This window comes from Helicoverpa zea, chromosome 1, assembly GCF_022581195.2.
Source record: "Helicoverpa zea isolate HzStark_Cry1AcR chromosome 1, ilHelZeax1.1, whole genome shotgun sequence".
NCBI lineage: Eukaryota > Metazoa > Arthropoda > Insecta > Lepidoptera > Noctuidae > Helicoverpa > Helicoverpa zea.
Window position 1 is genome coordinate 7,669,189 of NC_061452.1, and position 21,040 is coordinate 7,690,228.

The 21,040-nt window shown below is 39.1% G+C and overlaps 2 protein-coding genes and 1 long non-coding RNA gene across 3 annotated transcripts; 1 reads left to right on the top strand and 2 right to left on the bottom strand.

Annotated features, from left to right (window-relative positions):
• The first annotated feature begins 3,343 nt into the window (after positions 1 to 3,343).
• Positions 3,344 to 4,160, top strand: LOC124634390. Its single transcript, XR_006984863.1, has 2 exons — positions 3,344 to 3,718; positions 3,866 to 4,160. It is a non-coding gene; the product is annotated as an uncharacterized LOC124634390 (long non-coding RNA).
• On the bottom strand, positions 4,149 to 5,493 carry LOC124634379 (splicing factor 3B subunit 6). The gene is made up of 3 exons (XM_047169951.1): positions 5,252 to 5,493; positions 4,940 to 5,058; positions 4,149 to 4,404 (listed from the first exon to the last, which is right to left on the bottom strand). Exons 1-3 carry the CDS (start codon positions 5,279 to 5,281, stop codon positions 4,173 to 4,175), a joined length of 381 nt encoding a protein of 126 aa, XP_047025907.1. The 5' UTR covers positions 5,282 to 5,493; the 3' UTR covers positions 4,149 to 4,172.
• Positions 5,494 to 8,272: 2,779 nt separating this feature from the next.
• On the bottom strand, positions 8,273 to 20,752 carry LOC124634665 (carboxylesterase 1E). Its single transcript, XM_047170328.1, has 11 exons — positions 20,530 to 20,752; positions 17,960 to 18,052; positions 16,284 to 16,418; positions 15,707 to 16,034; positions 14,286 to 14,485; positions 14,038 to 14,206; positions 13,711 to 13,832; positions 12,234 to 12,459; positions 11,975 to 12,113; positions 11,050 to 11,246; positions 8,273 to 8,480 (listed from the first exon to the last, which is right to left on the bottom strand). Exons 1-11 carry the CDS (start codon positions 20,653 to 20,655, stop codon positions 8,344 to 8,346), a joined length of 1,872 nt encoding a protein of 623 aa, XP_047026284.1. The 5' UTR covers positions 20,656 to 20,752; the 3' UTR covers positions 8,273 to 8,343.
• Between the last annotated feature and the right edge of the window lie 288 nt (positions 20,753 to 21,040).

Below are 21,040 nucleotides of genomic sequence, written 5' to 3' on the forward strand. Positions count from 1 at the left end.
GATTGTAAATGTTGGCCTTGTAGACCTTCACACGAGACCCACGAGGTTCAATTGGTATTTTGTTGCCTTCATAATATGGCACATGTTTGATCATTCCTAAGTTTTTGCGTGAAGTCAGGTGCACCAGTGAGTGGTAATCAACAGATAATATTTAAGAATATTTTGTTATACCTTGGTACATCCTTATTTATTTCTTATGTCATACTCATTTGTTATTTGTGTGTCGCAGCCAACTGGTTAAAATAGCTTTTCAATCAAACAGCTCTTTGACTGAAAAATGCCATTCAAAAACGCGTCTATACGTTGTTTAGCGTTTTGGTAACTCCAGTGCCAAAAACTTAAGTCCTAGGCGATCATTAAATTGCACAATTAATTGATCATGTCGTTAATATTGTAGATTGTACAATCATTTTAAGCGACATTTTTTTTTATTGCATAAAGTAGGAGGAAAAATATCGTAAAATAATCAAAACCGTGTAGTTGATGCCATATCGCTAGCAAAACTCAACTAAGACGGGCACTGTCAACTACTTCAATTATATGGCAGCTTTTGAATCACCTGTAATGTTGAACATTTTCTGCGCCTCAATTTCAATTGTATAACTTGAAGAGTGATTGAGAGGCGTTGTTTGGTCAAAGGGCCAGCTGCTTGATTGAATGGCTATTTTAACCGTTGGCTGCAATATGCGTACTAAGATATTTGCTAGCGAGGGATGACTTTATATAGACTTAATTATTAGTAAGAGTAAAAAGACAGGCGTGGTCCTCTAAAAGTTGTTATTTAGTTACACTATGACCGACGTATCTCGGCGAGCGTGAACTTGCTAATTAGCCGCACAGTATACAATTTTGTTTTAAAAAGATTTACTGCCCAGCATACAGCTGACTTCAGTCTCGCTAAGATACTTCGTTCGTACTCACCATCGAGTTCTCCTTGAGTGTAAATTTGTTAATTCCGAATTCTATTTTAATTATTTTTCGATGAATGCACAGTTATGCAATCGTAGGTACCTAATGTACACTTAGGCCTGGTTTCACTGGTTACCGATTAAGGGTCAGTTAGTTATCTAATAGTTAATGTTATATACCAGATAAAGGTGAACCCAAAAGTTAAATATAACTTATCTTATAGATAGTGTGTGTACGAGTTTAGTGGGCCAGTATATTACCGTTAGTTGAGTTTATTGTTGAGTGTGGTGATGTCACAGATACGACCGTTTTACGTTGGCTGTTATACACACACTGAAACAAGTTTTTCTAATTGTTACCAACTAAGTGTATCGATATGCTTACTCAGCTCGAAGTCGCCTCTGTACGTAAACCGTAGTGTCTGATCAGCTATCAGAGAATATCAGTAACCGGTGGAACTGGCCATAATACTCGCATTATATCATCAGTCGTGAAAAAATACTGTTTAAGTGAATTATTCCAACCCACACTATTAAAATAGTGTCATCTTCTATTTACTTAAGATATAAACAATAGCATGAATATTGTAGTTACTGTATTGAACAAGATTGTAATCGATTCTAGCTTACTACATTAAACAAATATGTACCTATGCTGCTGAAAAATAAATATGTAATCTCACTTGCGTGTTTTATTATTGAAAAATTCTTTCACTGTTGGGAAGCTAGACTACCCGCTCTTTGACTGGTAGGTACTAGTGTTTTACATGGGGAACAAATATAATGACCACCATAAAATGCTTTGATACCCTTAGTTTTGTAACCAGAAATATCTACTGAACACCAGAAAAATAAAGTCTAAAAATGTAGTAGTACCAGCTATTTTAGTCACGACTTCACTTTAAATTGTATTCGACCACCAAATTTAGTAAATGATCACAAACTCTTGACGACCAAATTAATGTATTATTTTTGCCTAAATAAGTCACTGTGATTGCCATAAAATGTAGGCTTATTACCAAATAAAGTATTATGATGCCATATTAAGTTATGTGTCCGGCTTGCAATGCATGCGTGAGTGACGAGTGACAGGGGAAAATGGAAGAAAATGACATATTGCACCGACCCCAAGTAAAATTGGGAACAGGGCAGGAGAAAGAAGAAGAAGAATGTGTTTCTCAATACACTCCCTCGAAAACACACTCTTATCGCACTGTTTAGTTAGAGGCATGCAATAGACAATTTTCCACCCTAGTGCAGGAAAAGGGTCCCCATAATCTTATTACATTTATTGTATCAGGCCGAACTTATTTTTTTTTGGAGTCAGTTTACTTAAACAGGATAGCAAGATGTAAAAACTTTGATTATCATTTTATATTAAAACGCTAATTTTGATGATCATTTACTACTTTTGGGATAACAATGATTTATTTGGACTCATTTTGCTTAAATAGGATAGCAGAATTTAAAAACTTTGGTTATAATCTTACTTTAAAATGGTGATCATTTACTATTTTTGGCTTACGCATGATTTATTTTGGAGTAATTTCACTTAAATAGGATAGAAAAGTGTTAAAACTTTGGTTATAGTTTTACATTAAAATGCGAGTTTCATTTTGGTGATCATTTACTATTTTTGTCTGCTATTTGTTACTATATCTGGTGATCAGTTAAACATAAGCCTTTTACATGTTGCGGTCCCTAGCGCCACGTTATGTTTTTATACTATGCCTATGCCTATTCGACCTCCTCAACTCAGTTACCCACGGTAACCCGATGCTCCTTTGGTAAGGCTGGTTTGTCAGACGTACCGGCTTTTTGGCTACTGGTAACGACTGATATTCAAATGATAGCTGGGACCAATTTATCGTGCCTTCCGTAACACAAGAACTCTTTAAATGACAAGATGTTCACCCATCCACTGACCGACCGCGCTAATAATAAGGTCTGGTAGAGACATACAAATATAATAATGCGTTTATTTTTGATGACTACAACTAACCAATTGTTAGTATCTTATCAACTATAATTTATCGACTAAGGGTTAGTAATACGTAAAAGCTAAGTGTCTGCCTAACAAGCAACCCGATCGAATGCCTAAGCAGCGGAGCGTCATGCTTGTCGGCCAAGACTTGTAGAATGCTGGGGCCCGATTCTCCTAATATTACTTAAGCGACATACGATTCGATTCGACTGAGATCCAATCACGACTCGATTACGATTGAAGCGAATGTGGCATTCCGCTATTTTTTCTTGGAAATAAAAGTTTTTAACCTTTTCTTTCATTCAATAATGAATCATTTTGTCTGCAAATGATTTCCGATTGCAATATGATTGTAAACTACCGTATAGACCACAATCACCAAAATGGCAGACCAATCGCAAACCAATCCAATGTCGTTGGAATACGATTGGTCTTATATTAGTAGCAGAATGTCCGATATGGTTAAAACTGCTATTGCGATTCGATTTCTATTCAATTTTGACATTATTAGGAGAATCGGGCCCCTGAACCTAGATCTGCTTAGAAACGAGGCAGCCTTCTTCCTCATGAGCGCATAGAAATCATCCACCCGTGCTTCAGCGAACATGCCCGATGCACTGCAGTATCTAGGCAGCCCCAACAGCAGCCGGAAACCATTATTAAATTGTACCCGCAGGGCGTCTAGAGCCTTCCGCGTACAGTTAACCCACAGACCGCCCGTTAAGGCTTAACCTTATGATCGATCGATCCGCGCGGCTTTGACTTGGCCGCTAGCTCTTCGCTTTATCTCCATTATCAAGCTCGCATTAGCAGTCACCAATGCTAGGTAGGTATGTACAGTTGAAGAGTTCTTTCATCTGTACCCTTTCAATCATGAAGTAGGATCTAAACCCTCATTGTTTTGTGGTGTAAAAAGTAAAATTTTACCCAAAGTGTGTCCATAATTTTGACTAGTTTTCCTCGATTTCTCTAGGTTTCCATCATCAGATAATGGACCTAACAAGAATGGGACAATTTAAGAAATATTTTCAGAGCAAAAGGACTGTGGTGCTACAGCTTTGGTGCCATATTAACAAATGCTCAGGTGGATGTGATGTGTCAGAATTCAGCACTTTTTATTTTGATTTTGGACCAAAACGGCTGACGTCCTTTATGTATTTATTTTGTGCTTTTAGCAAGTATTAGGATGAGACATCATTTTTATACAAAATTGTAATAAATGTGAAATGCTTTTAGTATTTATAATAATAAAACACTTTTTACATATAGACAGATAGTATTTATTTTCGCAGATCCTCACTTGATATACCATATTTCTTTTTCAGTGCATCAATCTCTTCTGCTTTCTTTTCAATATCCATTCCCTTGAAAGCTTTGTTTGATCTGTAATATAATACTACTAGATACCGATTGCAAACATTGAAGCCTGACAAGTGATCACACGCATTTTTGGCATCAAATATATCTTCATAAACTATGAAAGCTGTACCTCTTGTCTCCGGTGTATTACCACTGCAACATGAAAAATATATTTTTATATATAGGTATACTTGTTTCAAAAGTATTTTACAGAAAGCTTTCTATAGAAAAGCTTAAAGTGGTCATTCATTTCAGCTGGGAACTATTTTCTGTAGTGTAGTGGTTGTTTCCCTGCTGCTTGACCCATCCCGTGGGAACTTCTTCCTTTACCAGGATGAAATATTGCCTATGTTACTTAGGGATAGTGTATCTTCCTAACACATAAATAACTTTTCAATCAATATATTTCAACCTGGTCCTCTTAATTTAAAATAAGTTACAAATGGGTTTAGTTAGTAGTTTTTGAGTTTCTACATTACAAACATGTGTACAAAAAAATATAAATCTTTCTTCTTTATAACATTACTGAATGTAGATATAGTTATCGGCACGGATAACGAGCTCTCGGCGAAAGAGTAGGGATTGCTTTGCACACTGTACACTTAAGGCAATAAACCAATAAATCACTTCTGCTCAGGTGAAGGTCAGGGCTCAATATCCTTGCCGATGATTATAATATTATACTTACACACGAATTTGTCGAATTGCACCATATTTTCCAAAGATATCATACATTTCTTCAGCAGATATTTTGTAGGGCAAATTTCTGACATAAAGTATTCTGTTAACTTCTGGTGGTAATCGTACCTAAAAGACACTGGAGAATTAATGGAGTTTTTGTGAAACCATTTATTAAGTTTACAATTACATTATTAATCCTGCATTTTTTGTTCCGCAGTGTTATATTAATCAATGCTATAATTATTGATATACTTGTTGCCAATAGACACTAGAGCTCCTGTTTATATGACAATAAAATAAAATCTCATTATCTACTCACATTTGCACGCCTTTGAAGGGCTAAAGCCATAATCGCAATGTTTCAGTGACTATTACAATTAGTTGCACTCGAAGTTCTACACGAAAAAGAAGTGACCAATAGTAGCGCTACCTTCTTTAGTGATTTAGTTTTACGATCATTCAGAATATAAAATTATCACAATCATAACAATTAGTTCAAACAACAAAATGCACGCACAATCCGTCCGACATTACATTAGGATTAGTGACAGTGACAGGTGACATGACACAGACGCTATCAGTTGTCACAGATATTATCCATTTATTTTTTACAATGTACATACTATACATATATACAAACTTAAACTACTTATCTTTATACAAAACTAAAAATAAAATACTATATACAAAATATATATAAACATAATATAAAAGAGCATAACACAATACAAATATATATAATTATATCAGTCAAACCAATAGCTTAGACGAGTAAACACAGCGTCACAATTTAATAAATATACTCTCTTATAACAGTTGTGAAGCTACATATTGACGTTCCAAGAATAATTATTTTTAAGCCAAAACAATCCTTATGTTGCGCTAATATCATAATTATTCAAACTATCGATATCCTTGCTGCATCACCATGGAACATCACTATCAAAGTTCTTTACCACAGATAATACATCAGCTTACGATCGGGACCATAGACGTAATATATCTATGATCGGGACAGCCGCGTCGCCCGCGCCATCGGTCGGCACAACTGTATGGATGACAAATGCCTTTTTCATGACTGTTCTTGCTCTAACTTTTCCCCTTTCTCGCACAACACAGAAATAATAATCATATCAGCAAATCGGAGAATCCAACAACTTGATACGGTTCGTGATACGATACATTATGCATTATAAAATATATAAAGGTAAAAATTAAAAAAAAAAAAATTGTGCCCTTGTCATCTGGGGCCCGATTCTCCTAATTTTACTTAAGCAATACATATACGATTCACGTTCGACTCGATTCGACTGATATCCAATACCGACTCGATTACGATTGAAACGTATGTGGCATTCCGCTATTTTTTCTTTGAAATAAACGTTTTTATCCTTTTCTGTCATTCAATAATGAATCATTTTGTCTGCAAACGATTTCATCATCCTCCGAGCCTTTACCCAAACTATGTTGGGGTCGGCTTCCAGTCTAACCGGATTCAGCTGAGTACCAGTGCTTTACAAGAAGCGACTGCCTATCTGACCTCCTCAACCCAGTTACCCGGGCAACCCGATACCCCTTGGTTAGACTGGTGTCAGACTTACTGGCTTCTGACTACCCGTAACGACTGCCAAGGATGTTCAATGACAGCCGGGACCTACAGTTTAACGTGCCATCCGAAACACAGTCATTGGTGTCTAAGATATACTTAGAAAGTACATACAAACTTAGAAAAGTTGCATTGGTACTTGCCTGACCTGGAATCGAACCCGCGCCCTCATACTCGAGAGGTTGGTTCTTTGCCCACTAGGCCACCACGACTTTTTTGTCTGCAAACGATTTACGATTGCAAAATGATTGTACAGCAAACTACCGTATTGACCAAAATCACCGAAATAGCAGACCAATCGCACACCAATCAAATGTCAATCGAATACGATTGGTCTTTTATTAGTAGCAGAATGCCCGATATGGTTAAAACTGGGCCCCGATTCTCCTAATTTTACTTAAGCGTCATACGATTCACGTTCGACTCGGTTCGACTGAGATCCAATCCCGACTCGATTACGATTCAAGCGTACGTGGCATTCCGCTATTTTTTCTCTGAAATAAACGTTTTTATCCTTTTCTGTCATTCAATAATGAATCATTTTGTCTGCAAATGATTTACGATTGCAAAATGATTGTACAGCAAACTACCGTATAGACCAAAATCACCAAAATAGCAGACCAATCGCACACCAATCAAATGTCAATCGAATACGATTGGTCTTTTATTAGTAGCAGAATGCCCGATATGGTTAAAACTGCTATTGCGATCATATTGCGATTCGATTTCTATTCGATTTTGTCATTATTAACTTAGGAGAATCGGGCCCCTGCTATTGCGATCATATTGCGATTCGATTTCTATTCGATTTTGACATTATTAACTTAGGAGAATCGGGCCCCTGAACGTAGCCTAAGGGTGCGTCCACATCTGGCGAATGCGCCGCGAATGCGCAGCACGCGAGCCGATCGCGAGCTGTCCGCGAGCTGCGCGCGTGCAGTCACTGCAATAGTTCGGTGCGCCTCTTTAGCGCAACTCACGCAAGGCTCGTATAGAGCGCGCGAGCGGCGCGCGATCTGCGCGCAATCAAGGGCCCGATTCTCCTAAGTTAATAATGTCAAAATCGAATAGAAATCGAATCGCAATATGATCGCAATAGCAGTTTTAATCATATCGGGCATTCTGCTACTAATAAAAGACCAATCGTATTCGATTGACATTTGATTGGTGTGCGATTGGTGTGTGATTGGTCTGCTATTTTGGTGATTTTGGTCTATACGGTTGTTTGCTGTACAATCATTTTGCAATCGTAAATCATTTGCAGACAAAATGATTCATTATTGAATGATAGAAAAGGATAAAAACATTTATTACAAAGAAAAAATAGCGAAATGCCACATACGCTTCAATCGTAATCGAGTCGGGATTGGATCTCAGTCGAATCGAGTCGAACGTGAATCGTATGTCGCTTAAGTTAAATTAGGAGAATCGGGCCCCAGTTCTCGCCCTTACAGTTCCGTATATTGGCTCAGTACTATCGAAGATGGCAGACGTCGCGCGCCGCCTGCGCGCCGCTCGCGTGCGGCGCTTAGGTCGCGCGCGAGCTGCGCGCGGGCGGCGCAGAAGCGGCGCACGAACAAAAATGCACGCGCGCAGCTCGCGGACAGCTCGCGATCGGCTCGCGTGCTGCGCATTCGCGGTGCATTCGCCAGATGTGGACGCACCCTAATAGGTTATTGATTTTCTAAGGGCTGCCTGATTGGTTATATCTTTATTTAAATAATTACTCTATTATTAGGTACAGCACAATTTATTTTGTGAGTAAACTTGTTACAAATACACAATCAATCGAAGTAAAATTTTATCTAGTGATGATTATCATCAGTCACAGTAAAACGACGAGACTTTTGCCTGTGTAATAGTATGGCGCATACAAGTAGTAGTAACAGTAGCATTACAGTTACTCCACACATCGCAAGCACACCACCCCGGAGTCTGTCACCTGGAACCAAAAAAGAATATATAAATATGTTTAACAAAAAATAGGTGCCTACTGATATCGGGTAAGTGTCCACTGGCCCCAAAGACAGAAATTTTAAACTACAGCCGCTGGCTCAACCATACCTACTATAATATAACCACAGTAATATAACTATGTTACATAAAAGGCCACTAGAAACTCTTAAAAAGAAGCAATCAATCACCTGTGCGAAATATTGGTTTTAACGACTTTGAGTACGTTTCAAAAGGTTTTAATGACTGGAGTCTGTTAGGCACTAGCATCAAAAGGGTAGTCAAGGAAGCGTTAGGCCGCGTTTCCATTGACGCGGAGCTGGGCGGAGAGGGGCGGAGAAGAGCGGTGAAAAGTGGTCAGTGTTTCCACTGAACCGGAGCTGGGCGGAGAGGGGCGGAGAGGAGCGCAGCTGGGCGGAGAAGAGCGATGAAGATTTTGAATGCACCTAGTGACGTAACGAAGACAACTGACACACTGCACGCCCAATGCTCGCTGTCCTCCGCACTGCACCGCCTCGATGTATGAATATTCGCTCAGCTCTGCTCCACCCCGCTCGTACTGTTTCCATTGAAGCGGAGCGGAGATTTCAAGCATAGTCATTGGTCAATTTGTGCACCGCTAAGCTCCTCTCCGCCCCGCTCCGCGTCAATGGAAACGCGGCCTAAGGGTGTACTTTTTATAAGTATTCTTAATTTGAATTATGGAGAATTGCTAAGAAAACGGTTAAAACTGGACTACCTAATTCCTGATAGAAAGTTCGTCGGCGTTTTGAAAAGTGCTAGATGTGAATTTCAGAAAACTGATAGCTATTGTTGCCAAAGAGCGCATTAAAAAACACAACCCTATCTTGTAGGTACATATGTAGGCAGGTACCTACACTAAAAAGAATACCTACATATTAATTAAGGGTTTGTTCCCACTAGTTCTACTGCTTAGTTCTACCGTAGAACTAGTGGGAACTTTTTTTCCCACTAGTTCTACTAATTGAGGTGTAACAAAATAGTAGAACTAGTGGGAATTATGGTTTTTATTGGTATCCCACTAGTTCCACTGAACATTTGCAGTAGAACTAATGGGACATTTTGTTCTACTAGATAGAAGAAGTACAGACGACGCGCCTGGGTGACATCTCGCCGTGTCCGTGGCCCGTGGTTATCTGTAGTTGTGATTTTTATCAGAGCTCAAAATCGATAGCAGTCGGAATAACTTAGATTTTTTTCATGAATTTCAACAAAAAATAAATGTTTTTCTTTATAAAAGTACTAGGACAGCAGAAATGAAGAGGAGCTAGGTGGTGTTTAAAATCAGACATTGATATTCATCTATAACACTGCTAATGCTAATTAAAAGACATTGTTTATAATAATACACATTGAATAGGAATGTAAGTATACAATAACGCAAAAATAACTTTGAAGAGACTGGCTATTTGAACTGCAGCCCTATGATTTAGGCAAAAAAATCTATACTAATATTATAAAGCTGAAGAGTTTGTTTGTTTGTTTGAACGCGCTAATCTCAGGAACTACTGGTCCGATTTGAAAATTTCTTTCAGTGTTAGATAGCCCATTTTGTCGAGGAAGGCTATAGGCTACTTTTTATCCCGGTACGGGAAGTAGTTCCCACGGGATGCGGGTGAAACCGCTGGCAGAAGCTAGTATCAAACAAAAATAATCGTTTTAAAAAACACGCTTAAAAAATTACAAAATAATTCGGACATTTACCGTCGTACCACAAAAACTTTTAATAGTCTGTTGAACACTTGTCTAAAAATGTCAAACGACGTTGAACTAAGGTCCCTTTTGTAGCCACACTATTTTTAGACAAGTGTTCAACAGATGTTTAACTTTTGTATTAACAGTCTGTTAGTTCCAAACATAACACTCACATCAAACTAACAAAATCAAAATCAAAAAATCAAAAATCATTTATTCAAACTTGGCTGCAAGACAGCACTTTTTGAACGTCAGGAATTTACAATAGACAGCCCCCAAAACGCCCACCCTTCACCACTTCCTATGTGTTTTTGCTGGAAAGAAAAAGTGGCGCAACAAACTTCCCAGCAACACATGTCTGTCTGTCTGTAGGTTAGAAGAACCTTTTAACTAAACTAACTTTAGTGTGTTTTTTTTTTAATCAATGTGTCAAACACCACCACAATGGTGGTTTTTAAAAATCAAAAGAACAAAAAGATTAACTAGCTCCTCTTCATTTCTGCTATCCTAGTACTTATATAAAGAAAAACATTAGATTTTTGTTGAAAGTAATGAAAAAAATCTAAGTTATTCTGACTGCTATCGATTTTGAGCTCTAAAAAAAATCACAACTATCGGCTGTCAACTGTACTTCTTCTGTCTAGTAGAACAAAATTATGTCCCATTAGTTCTACTGCCAATGTTCAGTGGAACTAGTGGGAATACCAATAAACACCATAATTCCCACTAGTTCTACTATTTTGTTACACCTCAAATAGTAGAACTAGTGGGAAAAAAAGTTCCCATTAGTTCTACGGTAGAACTAAGCAGTAGAACTAGTGGGAACAAACCTAATTAAGTACCTTGTTTATCCGTCAGTTTGCTTTTTTTCTCTTCAACGTTGGATATTTCGTAAAGGTGGGGTAAATACTGAAGCCAAAATCGAACATCTCTTTTAGCGCTGTGGTAGTTGTTGGTGGCACTTTCCGCATCACGAATGTCGCATATATTTGCATCACCTGTCTTGTAGCTCTGCCACACGGTTTCATCGTCAGGTGATCTGTTGGAACAATGCAATTTACGTAACTAGTAACGGGACTGATACATACCTACATTGAACCACAGAAATGTTGACAACTTCCGTAGAAATAATGGAGCTATGCACTCATTGATCGCCTACTAGGTGCCTATTCAAGTTAAGTTTAAATTCTAATTCTAATATAAATTCAAATTTATAAATTTTTAAACATGAAAATTGCTTAGTAGGTATGTCTTAAGGAATGTCCCGTTATGCAAATAATGTTTCACTACCTACTAAACTACTTTTGATGACAGTTCAATCATTTTACATAAAAGATGAATGTTCATAGTGAGCAGCACCTTAAGGACGTAAATTCGGAACAACAGGGTGAGCAGCGGGGTTTGAACGTGGGCTGTAGCGTGCAGTGTCGACTCCCTTTGTTAGATGTATTATACGAGGCTGAAAGAACTGAAAAACTTACAAAAGCTCGCCAAAACGACAAATCGCTGGTCACGCCGCTTAACGCTGCACGCTGCTACGAATAGGTACCTACATAACACCTAGACAGAATTGCATAATATATGTTCGGTAGTCGGGCGTCGCCCAAAACAAACGCCCTGCTTCACGCACGCCCTGCCCCGTTATGAATTTTCGGTCTAAGGGTTTTCAAACGTAAAGTTGCTTTCGCAATTTTAATGTAAGTACATACATATTTATATTATGGAAAATAGATACTGCTATAAATACTGTTTAACTCACGACATTACCCGTTTTTTATGAAATTAACAACATATTGTCGTAAAATTGATGACATCCGTTTCTCGTCTTTAGTTGCAGGTCGACGAGCAGCTTGAAGCATCAAAGCGTCACCTAGAAGTGACACTAAGTCGGATCCGTGAACAGCTCCTGTATTGATTGAAAAATATTACAAAACAAGGTAGGTGGAGCTACCTAATTAGTCCTAAGTTACTCTTACTAATTGGTCAATAGTTAATTATTAAATTACAGCTACTAGCCGTAATTCACCTGTAAAATTGTACTGACGACCTTCCAGATCAACGCCTCCGGGTTGTGAGTATCTATAGACATAAAGCCGCGATACTCTCCTGGCCAAGCGGGCTGCTATGAGAGCTATACCGGCGGTCCATTTCGCAGACGATTCCACTCGACCAAGAATCTCAATTCTACTAAGTATTTCTTTTTCATTTTTTGTTTTCTCTCTCCAATATTCCCATCGTACCGCTTCTGCCAACTGAAAACGATGTTACAAAATCTTCAAGTACGAGTAGGTTAAACCTTGATCTTTATAATTTAGCAACTCACTGTACCTAACTAGATATTATAATTAAAAAGTAAAAACACTTAATTGGTAGGTTACTTGTTAATATAAATTTTCATAATCAGTACCTATATGTAAATAGGTGACAGCGTATGCGATGTAGAGGTTACACAGGGGCCCGATTCTCCTAAGTTAATGTCAAAATCGAATAGAAATCGAATCGCAATATGATCGCAATAGCAGTTTTAACCATATCGGGCATTCTGCTACTAATAAAAGACCAATCGTATTCGATTGACATTTGATTGGTCTGCTATTTCGGTGATTTTGGTCTATACGGTAGTTTGCTGTACAACCATTTTGCAATCGTAAATCATTTGCAGACAAAATGATTCATTATTGAATGACAGAAAAGGATAAAAACGTTTATTTCAAAGAAAAAATAGCGGAATGCCACATACGCTTCAATCGTAATCGAGTCGGGATTGGATCTCAGTCGAATCGAGTCGAACGTAAATCGTATGTTGCTTAAGTAAAATTAAGAGAATCGGGCCCCAGATCGTTTATGGAGCAGAGAAATAGACTGGGACCAAAAATACTGCCCTGAAGTACACCAAAAGAGACTGGCAGTTAGTCACTAATGTGATCGCCAATTTTTACAGATTGGGTTACATTATATAGGAGGATACTAGTGGAATATGTTGGATGCCGAGGTCTTCAAGTTTTTGAGTTGAGGAACAGAAACAGCGTGAAAGGCTTTGGCAAGGCCTAAAAATATTGCTAAATAGCAGTTTTTATTATCCAAGATATTCACTACAATGGTAACTAGATAAGGACTGCACTTATTGTTGAACAACCTGCTCTAAAACCACTGAGAATGCTGCTCTAAAATACTCCAGTAAGATTAAACAAAAGATTACCTATAATAAAATCAGTTAGGACTGGCGTTGTTGATGCAAAGAGCAGTTTCAACGGATTACATCCCACTCAGGGGCACAATCGTTTTAAAGTTCAAGAATAGCACTTTGTACTTCATCTTTATCAGTAGGCAAAAGAAGAAATGATATTTATTGACCGGTGGCTTAGCAGTTTCCTTAAAGTCAGAAAGATGAAAACGAATCCCTTCTGACAAGTGAACTAATAGTAAGTATGTAAAATCAAATAACCCTCTTTTGTTTCCCAGTCACTTATATAACACCCTGTGTATGTTAACTAGGTACTTACCATTGCCAACGATTCCGACTGTTCGTAAGAAAACAACTGAAGGCTTTCAGGTATAATCTCATTATTGGCGTAATCAGATACATACTGAGTGCCTTTCTCCAGGAATTCTTTGTATTTCGCATCTGGAACACATATTGGAATTAATCAAATCATATTAAAGAAAGTACCTAATGGAATAGAAACACATGTTTAATATTTCAAATACAAAACAAAGGTAAAACGAATTACTCTAATTAAGAGTTTCAAACGAGGTTTTCACTTTACGGTGTTTTTCAAATTTAACTACAGGCTACAGGCAAATATTTACAAGGGAAGAAGCCCTCTCACCATTGTAGTTCAAAGCTTCAATGTCGTTACATCCTAGAAGTAAATCCAATTGTCGTGTAGATTGCTTATTCAGTGACAAATACTTCGTAAGCGTAAGTGGTAAAAACTGCTCCGATTCTGGTAAAAAATTGTCAGATATAGGTTGCATCCCCGCGCTCAAGGTTTCGTTCTGTGGAAATGGCCTTTATTGCAGCACAGAAAGCGTGACACTGGTAGGTAGGTACTATATTCAAATATAATCGACATACCGAGTATAATGACATTAAATCCGACAAAGGACGTTCACGCATACAATGCAGAATTTCATTATCTGTGTTATTGTTACAGCCAAGTGAACTTGCGATTTCACGAGATAATCTTTCAACTTCACTGAATTTAACAATTTTGCTTTCATCTATTGCTTTCCAGATATCACGTGGCGACATTATAAGCGCCCTTTGGAAAAGACCTGCCGATATAAGATTTACGATAAAATACCTGTGGATGGCTTTTTGTATATCAATGGGATAGCGCCATTGAGTCTACATATAATATGTCTACCTTGGTGACGGGCAGTTGGCGTTCATGCATGCCTGGGTTCTGCAGTGGACGGTATAATAGGCTAAATATTTAGGATAAAATCTAGAGAAAAGGAGAAATTCTTTATCAAGAATTCTAATGTTTTTAATGGGAACAAATATAATGACCACCATAAAATGCTTTGATACCCTTAGTTTTGTAACCAGAAATATCTACTGAACACCAGAAAAATAAAGTCTAAAAATGTAATAGTACCAGCTATTTTAGTCACGACTTCACTTTAAATTGTATTCGACCACCAAATTTAGTAAATGATCACCAACTCTTGACGACCAAATTAATGTATTATTTTTGCCTAAATAAGTCACTGTGATTGCCATAAAATGTAGGCTTATTACCAAATAAAGTATTATGATGCCATATTAAGTTATGTGTCCGGCTTGCAATGCATGCGTGAGTGTCAGTATGACGAGTGACAGGGGAAAATGGAAGAAAATGACATATTGCGCCGACCCCAAGTAAAATTGGGAACAGGGCAGGAGAAAGAAGAAGAAGAATGTGTTTCTCAATACACTCCCTCGAAAACACACTCTTATCGCACTGTTTAGAGGCATGCAATAGACAATTTTCCACCCTAGTGCAGGAAAAGGGTCCCCATAATGTTATAAAATTTATTGTATCAGGCCGAACTTATTTTTTTGGAGTCAGTTTACTTAAACAGGATAGCAAGATGTAAAAACTTTGATTATCATTTTATATTAAAACGCTGGTATAATTTTTTTTCATTTACTACTTTTGGTGATCATTTACTACTTTTGGGATAACAATGATTTATTTGGACTCATTTTGCTTAAATAGGATAGCAGAATTTAAAAACTTTGGTTATAATCTTACTTTAAAATGGTGGTCTAATTTTGGTGATCATTTACTATTTTTGGCTTACGCATGATTTATTTTGGAGTAATTTCACTTAAATAGGATAGCAAAGTGTTAAAACTTTGGTTATAGTTTTACATTAAAATGCGAGTTTCATTTTGGTGATCATTTACTATTTTTGTCTGCTATTTGTTACTATATCTGGTGATCAGTTAAACATAAGCCGTTTTTAATTAACCTGATACTGTAACAGCCGAATTATCTAGATACTTACCAATAGTTCGAGGTGACGTCATATGGTATAATACACTGTCAGCTCCAGCCGAGTGGCCCAACAATGTTATGGCGGTCGGGTCTCCACCGAATGCAGCGATGTTGTCACGCACCCAAAGCAATGCCAGGTATTGATCCAACAGTGCTAGATTACCGCGAGCTGATATAGAGCGTAGCGTGAAAAAGGCAAGCAAATGTAAGCGATACATTACTGTCACCACAACTACTCCTTCAGCCGCTAGTTCTTGGCAAGGCAGAGATACACCGCCCCTTATCCATGATTCACTGAATAATATAACCACAACTGGTAAAGTTTTACCATCCGAGCGCTGCCTAGAACAAGAGTTACTCTTTTTAAATGATTATTATAGGCACCAGAAAATGAATAGGTAAACTATTTGCATATCCGCTACCAAGAGATTAAATACACATTAGGTATATTATCGAACAGTTTTTACTGGCGCAAACCCAATCAAACGTTTAATACGTTTGACGTGTTGACAGCCCTAGTATGTAAATATCACAAGGTTAATTTTCAGTTCTTATACCTAGCTACTGCGTAAAAAACAAAATCTAACCCGAGGCGTCCATATATTTAGGTATAGACAATCTTCGCTGTAATTATCGTTATCACTGTCTCCAACGTGCGGGCAGTGTGGTGGTAATCGATGGGCAAAAAATGTTCGTCTCCAGCCTGTGTGCCGTTCTGGAGCCTATAAAAGTAAGATACATTATACATTTCCAAAATAATTAGCAATTTTTAATTATGTACCGGCCCCGCTTTCCCACGCGTTCTGATTATTATTCGGATCAAGCTTCATGAATCCCATTTTTCATGAAATCCGTTGGACTTTGAAGTCATTGTGATCCACAAATCCTCACATCCAAACATTCATGTTTTTAATACTAGTTGTTCACTATACCTAAGGCGCTCTACGAGTACGAGCTCATGCCTTTAACCGCGGAGAACAGCTAGTATTAAAAACATGAATGTTTGGATGTGAGGATTATTTGATGATAGGTATAGGCACTATCCCCGGTATGGGCACGTTCGGTACGGAAGCGGGCCGTACACTACCTGAACGTGCCCCAAAAGGCCTGAACGTGCCCCAAAGGCCCCAGAGGCCCTGATAGCCATCAGGCTAATCCGGGGGTACCGCACGATCTCCCGTGAAGCAGCTGGCCTACTAGCCGGACTGCCACCGTGGGATCTGGAGGCGAGAGTCTTCTTACGCCTGTACGACTGGCTCGAGGAGGCTCAGCGCCGGAGGGAAACCCCGTTGCCGCGGCAAGTTGTCGCGCAGCTGACAGAGCTCCGGCGCGATCTCATGGTGGCCTGGAGGGAGCGACTGTCGCAACCCAGTGCAGGGCACGCCACCATAGTGGCGGTAAGTCCCCTCTTTGAGGAGTGGCTCGGGAGGAGTCACGGCGCCCTCACGTATCGCATGACGCAGGTCCTCACCGGACACGGTTGTTTCGGGAGGTACCTGCATCGAATCGGTCGTGAGGAGGCGCCCGGGTGTCACCACTGTGCGGACAGCCCCGAGGACACGGTGGACCACACAGTCCAGGAGTGCCCTGCGTGGAAAGGGCACCGCCGGGTCCTCGTGGCTTTGGGCGGCGGCGACCTCTCGCGTCCGGCCCTGGTTCAGGCCATGGTCCGGGGCGAGAGGGAATGGGATGCCGTCGCCTCCTTATGCGAAGCTGTCATGCTCGAGAAGGAGGAGGCGGAACGCCAGAGAGTTCGCACCTCTCATCCCGGCCGCCGCGCTGGACCAGGTAGACACCATGGGCGCCGGGTGTCGCGAGATGACTCCCGGCCACCGTAGGCGTGGGTCTGTGGGCGGTGAGTTCGGGTGGCTCATCGTCCCTCTGTCTGCTTAGACGACAGACCCGTGTCGACGGCGCGTGTTGTTCCACGCGCTCCTCAAAGAGATGTCAGCAACGCCAGCGGGGCCCAGCAGGGCCAAGGCCTGCCGGGGCTGCGGGTTGTTCGAAAGAGATACCGCGGCTCTGGTACATAAAAGGCCTATGACGGAACACGACGGTTTTTAGTCAGTAAGAGTCTGACACTCCCTCACCGCTGCTAACCCACAGCGTGAGGGGTCATCCACTATCAAAGATTTACTACTACTAGTCACCGGAAATAAATAATTAGCGTCAAAGCTGACTTACAGGTACCTACTGTAAGTAATTCCTGAAAAGAGCTTCGTAGTTTAATGGTAAGTTAATAGGTATTTTCTAAAATACATACCGAAAATCTGTATCGACCTTTTGGGGGTGTCGCATATGGTACTCCGTAATAAATTTCAACAGGCGTAAGGGAATTCTCCGTATAAACTTTAATCTGAAAACAATATATAATGTCCAATTCAATAAACAATAATAGCGGTTCGGAAAACCGACATTAACCTCTTCTTGTACCTAATCTAAACTCAGTCGGTCAGTCCTTTTAAGTGGAAAACGTACAGGCGTTTCAAAAAAACTTTGGATACGTAGGTACCTACTTATGAATTTTGCAATAGGTAAGTAGATTATCATTCTGGAATATAATAGGTAGGGTACAAGAATAGGCATGATGACAAATTTTTAAATTCCTTTGTATGATGTAGGTATACGTCTATTTTATATGAAAAATTATTAATTTTAAGAAAATGCGAAGTTTTTTTTATCAAATAATTGCATTTTTCTCTGTCCACTTTGAATCCGGCGCGAAAACGCTTGTCAGTGTCATGTCGTCACTTGTGACGTCACAACTGAAATTACAAGACGCAAGTAAACAACGCTCGTGCAATAATTAAGTTTTTTGTGTTATTAAATATGAATTCGAAAGTGCATAGGTGTTGTGGGGTCCCCCAGTGTAAGAACACATCCAAAACAACTCCTGATAAGTTATTTGTGTACGTTCCTCACAATAAAAAAATACGAAACAAGTGGCTTAAACTTGCAAGGCGAGATTCAAAAGCAATATTGCCCAGGGTAAAGCTTTATTTTTGTGAAGATCACTTTGATGTAAGTTATTACATAGTTCTCTAGATTCTAACATAGAAGTTTTTTTAATTAAACTAATACACTTACATGGAAGTTTTTTTAAATTAAACTAGTATACTTACATGGAAGTTTTAACATTTCTAAATTCATTTCTCTCCCAGCATTATGATATCAATTCTAGGCAAATTAGCGCTGTTTGCCTTGATAAATCCGGGCTCCATAACTCGTGTTATACACAATTAATTAATTAAAAACAAAGATCGCAGTGGAAGTTCACAATAACGAAATGTGACGTTCGCGCGCTTTCGCGCGAGTTGTTTTGAGAAATGACGTCACGAGCTCTGATTGGTGTTCAAGATATCATGGCGGATTGCCTTATTTCGTAATTTTATTTTATAAAAATACATATTAATCACATTATTAATAAAGAAAACAATGCGCGTTTTACATTCCAAGCTTCAAGTTTAATTTAATAAATATATTATTTTAATGATTTTTGATTATTGTCATCATGCCTATTCCGTATGAGGCCGCCAATAGTACCGTAGGCGTGGGTCTGTGGGCGGTGAGTTCGGGTGGCTCATCGTCCCTCTGTCTGCTTAGGCGACAGACCCGTATCGACGGCGCGCGTTTGTCCACGCGCTCCTCAAAGAGATGTCAGCAACCCCAGCGGGGCCCAGTAGGGCCAAGGCCTGCCGGGGCTGCGGGTTGTTCGAAAGAGATACCGCGGCCCTGGTACATAAAAGGCCAATGACGGAACACGACGGTTTTTAGTCAGTAAGAGTCTGACCAGCGGCGGCCCTAGCCAATGCGAGGCTATGTGCGGCAGGTCTATGCGAGGCCCTTTGTCCTACGTGAAAAGTATGTGTTGCGAGAGTAAGCTGGTTTTTTGATTTAGCTAATAGTCATGTTTGACGAGAAATGCTCAAGTTAAACAAATTAATAAAATTTTATTTTTACTACATAATATTTTTACTACTATTTAATTAAAGAATCACAAAATCAACAAATATTAAAATGATGTGATGCTTGCGACTTTTCTTACTTGACTTGAGTAGTTCGAACGTCGTAAATGTCTTGTTAATAAAAGGACTTAAAAGCGGCGCTACCTTCTAGGTTCGGCTAAAAAAGGATGAAAGAAATAACCCGAGGGGAAAGTAAAGCACCTGCGAGCGTAGCGAGCGCAAAAATTTTTGAGCTTTAGGTTATTAAAGCACCTAAACTCGTATCTATAATAAACAACAGTGCAAGGTGAAGTCGCGAGCGTAGCGAGCGCGAAAATTTTTGAGTTTTGGGACATAAAAGTAGGTAGGTACTCTAATCAAGTTAGAAGGAAAGGTACAAAGTGTGGGTTATAGCGCGAGGCCCTGTGCGATGGCACAGTTAGCACACCCCTAGGGCCGCCACTGAGTCTGACACTCCCTCACCGCTGCTAACCCACAGCGGGAGGGGTCATTTGATGATTTTTGACGTCGTTAAAAAAAAAAGGCCGCCAATAGTCACATGAAATTCATTATCAAAAGGGAAATTAATGTCTCTTATAAAATCCGTCCTAATATTTCATCTAATGCCTACAAAGACTTTCATTTACAATGTTCCTCGCCTAGATTGGTGAGCCGCTTCGTACCTAATATCATGTCCGTCCATTTTCTAAAAGGTCGTCAAACGAAATGAGACTTAGTAAAAAATTGGTATCTAAAATATAAAGCAAACAGCAATTTTCCTTAACGCAAATTACACCTGTTATGATGCTTCACAAAGTGGCATACATATGCTGTATCTCAGTAAGTACATACAAGAATAAAAAATATTAGAAAATATTAGAAAACTTACCCCTACAATTCGTCCTTGCGGCAAGTTAGCCACCGGGTCCTGAGCCACAGCCATAATTAAAGTTAAACTTAAAGAATACCAAATATTTATCGGAACTATAGAGCTTATTCTATCACTTAACAACATTTTTTACTTTTATGAGCGATTTTTTTTGTGAACTGAATTAAATGTTATAAACATAGGTACGTTCAATTCAAATAAGTTGGGTTACATCAAGTTACCGATTGGCACTGTTGGTTGCCACTCGTTTTGTGTTTGAGTCATGGTTGATACCTACATGGTGTGTGGAGAGTAGGTCTGTACATACAATTTGTAATACTGTGCAAGGTAGCTACTATCGACGACACATTTTGTTTTCGAACAATGAGTGCGCTTTAGTCCATGACGGGAGAATTGTAACAATGACTGGTCACTATTGTTCTAATTTCAACTGGAATTCATACATTAATTAATAAAACAAAAATATAGAACTAAAATTAGTTGTTTAGATACGAGGTGTGCATAGGTACCC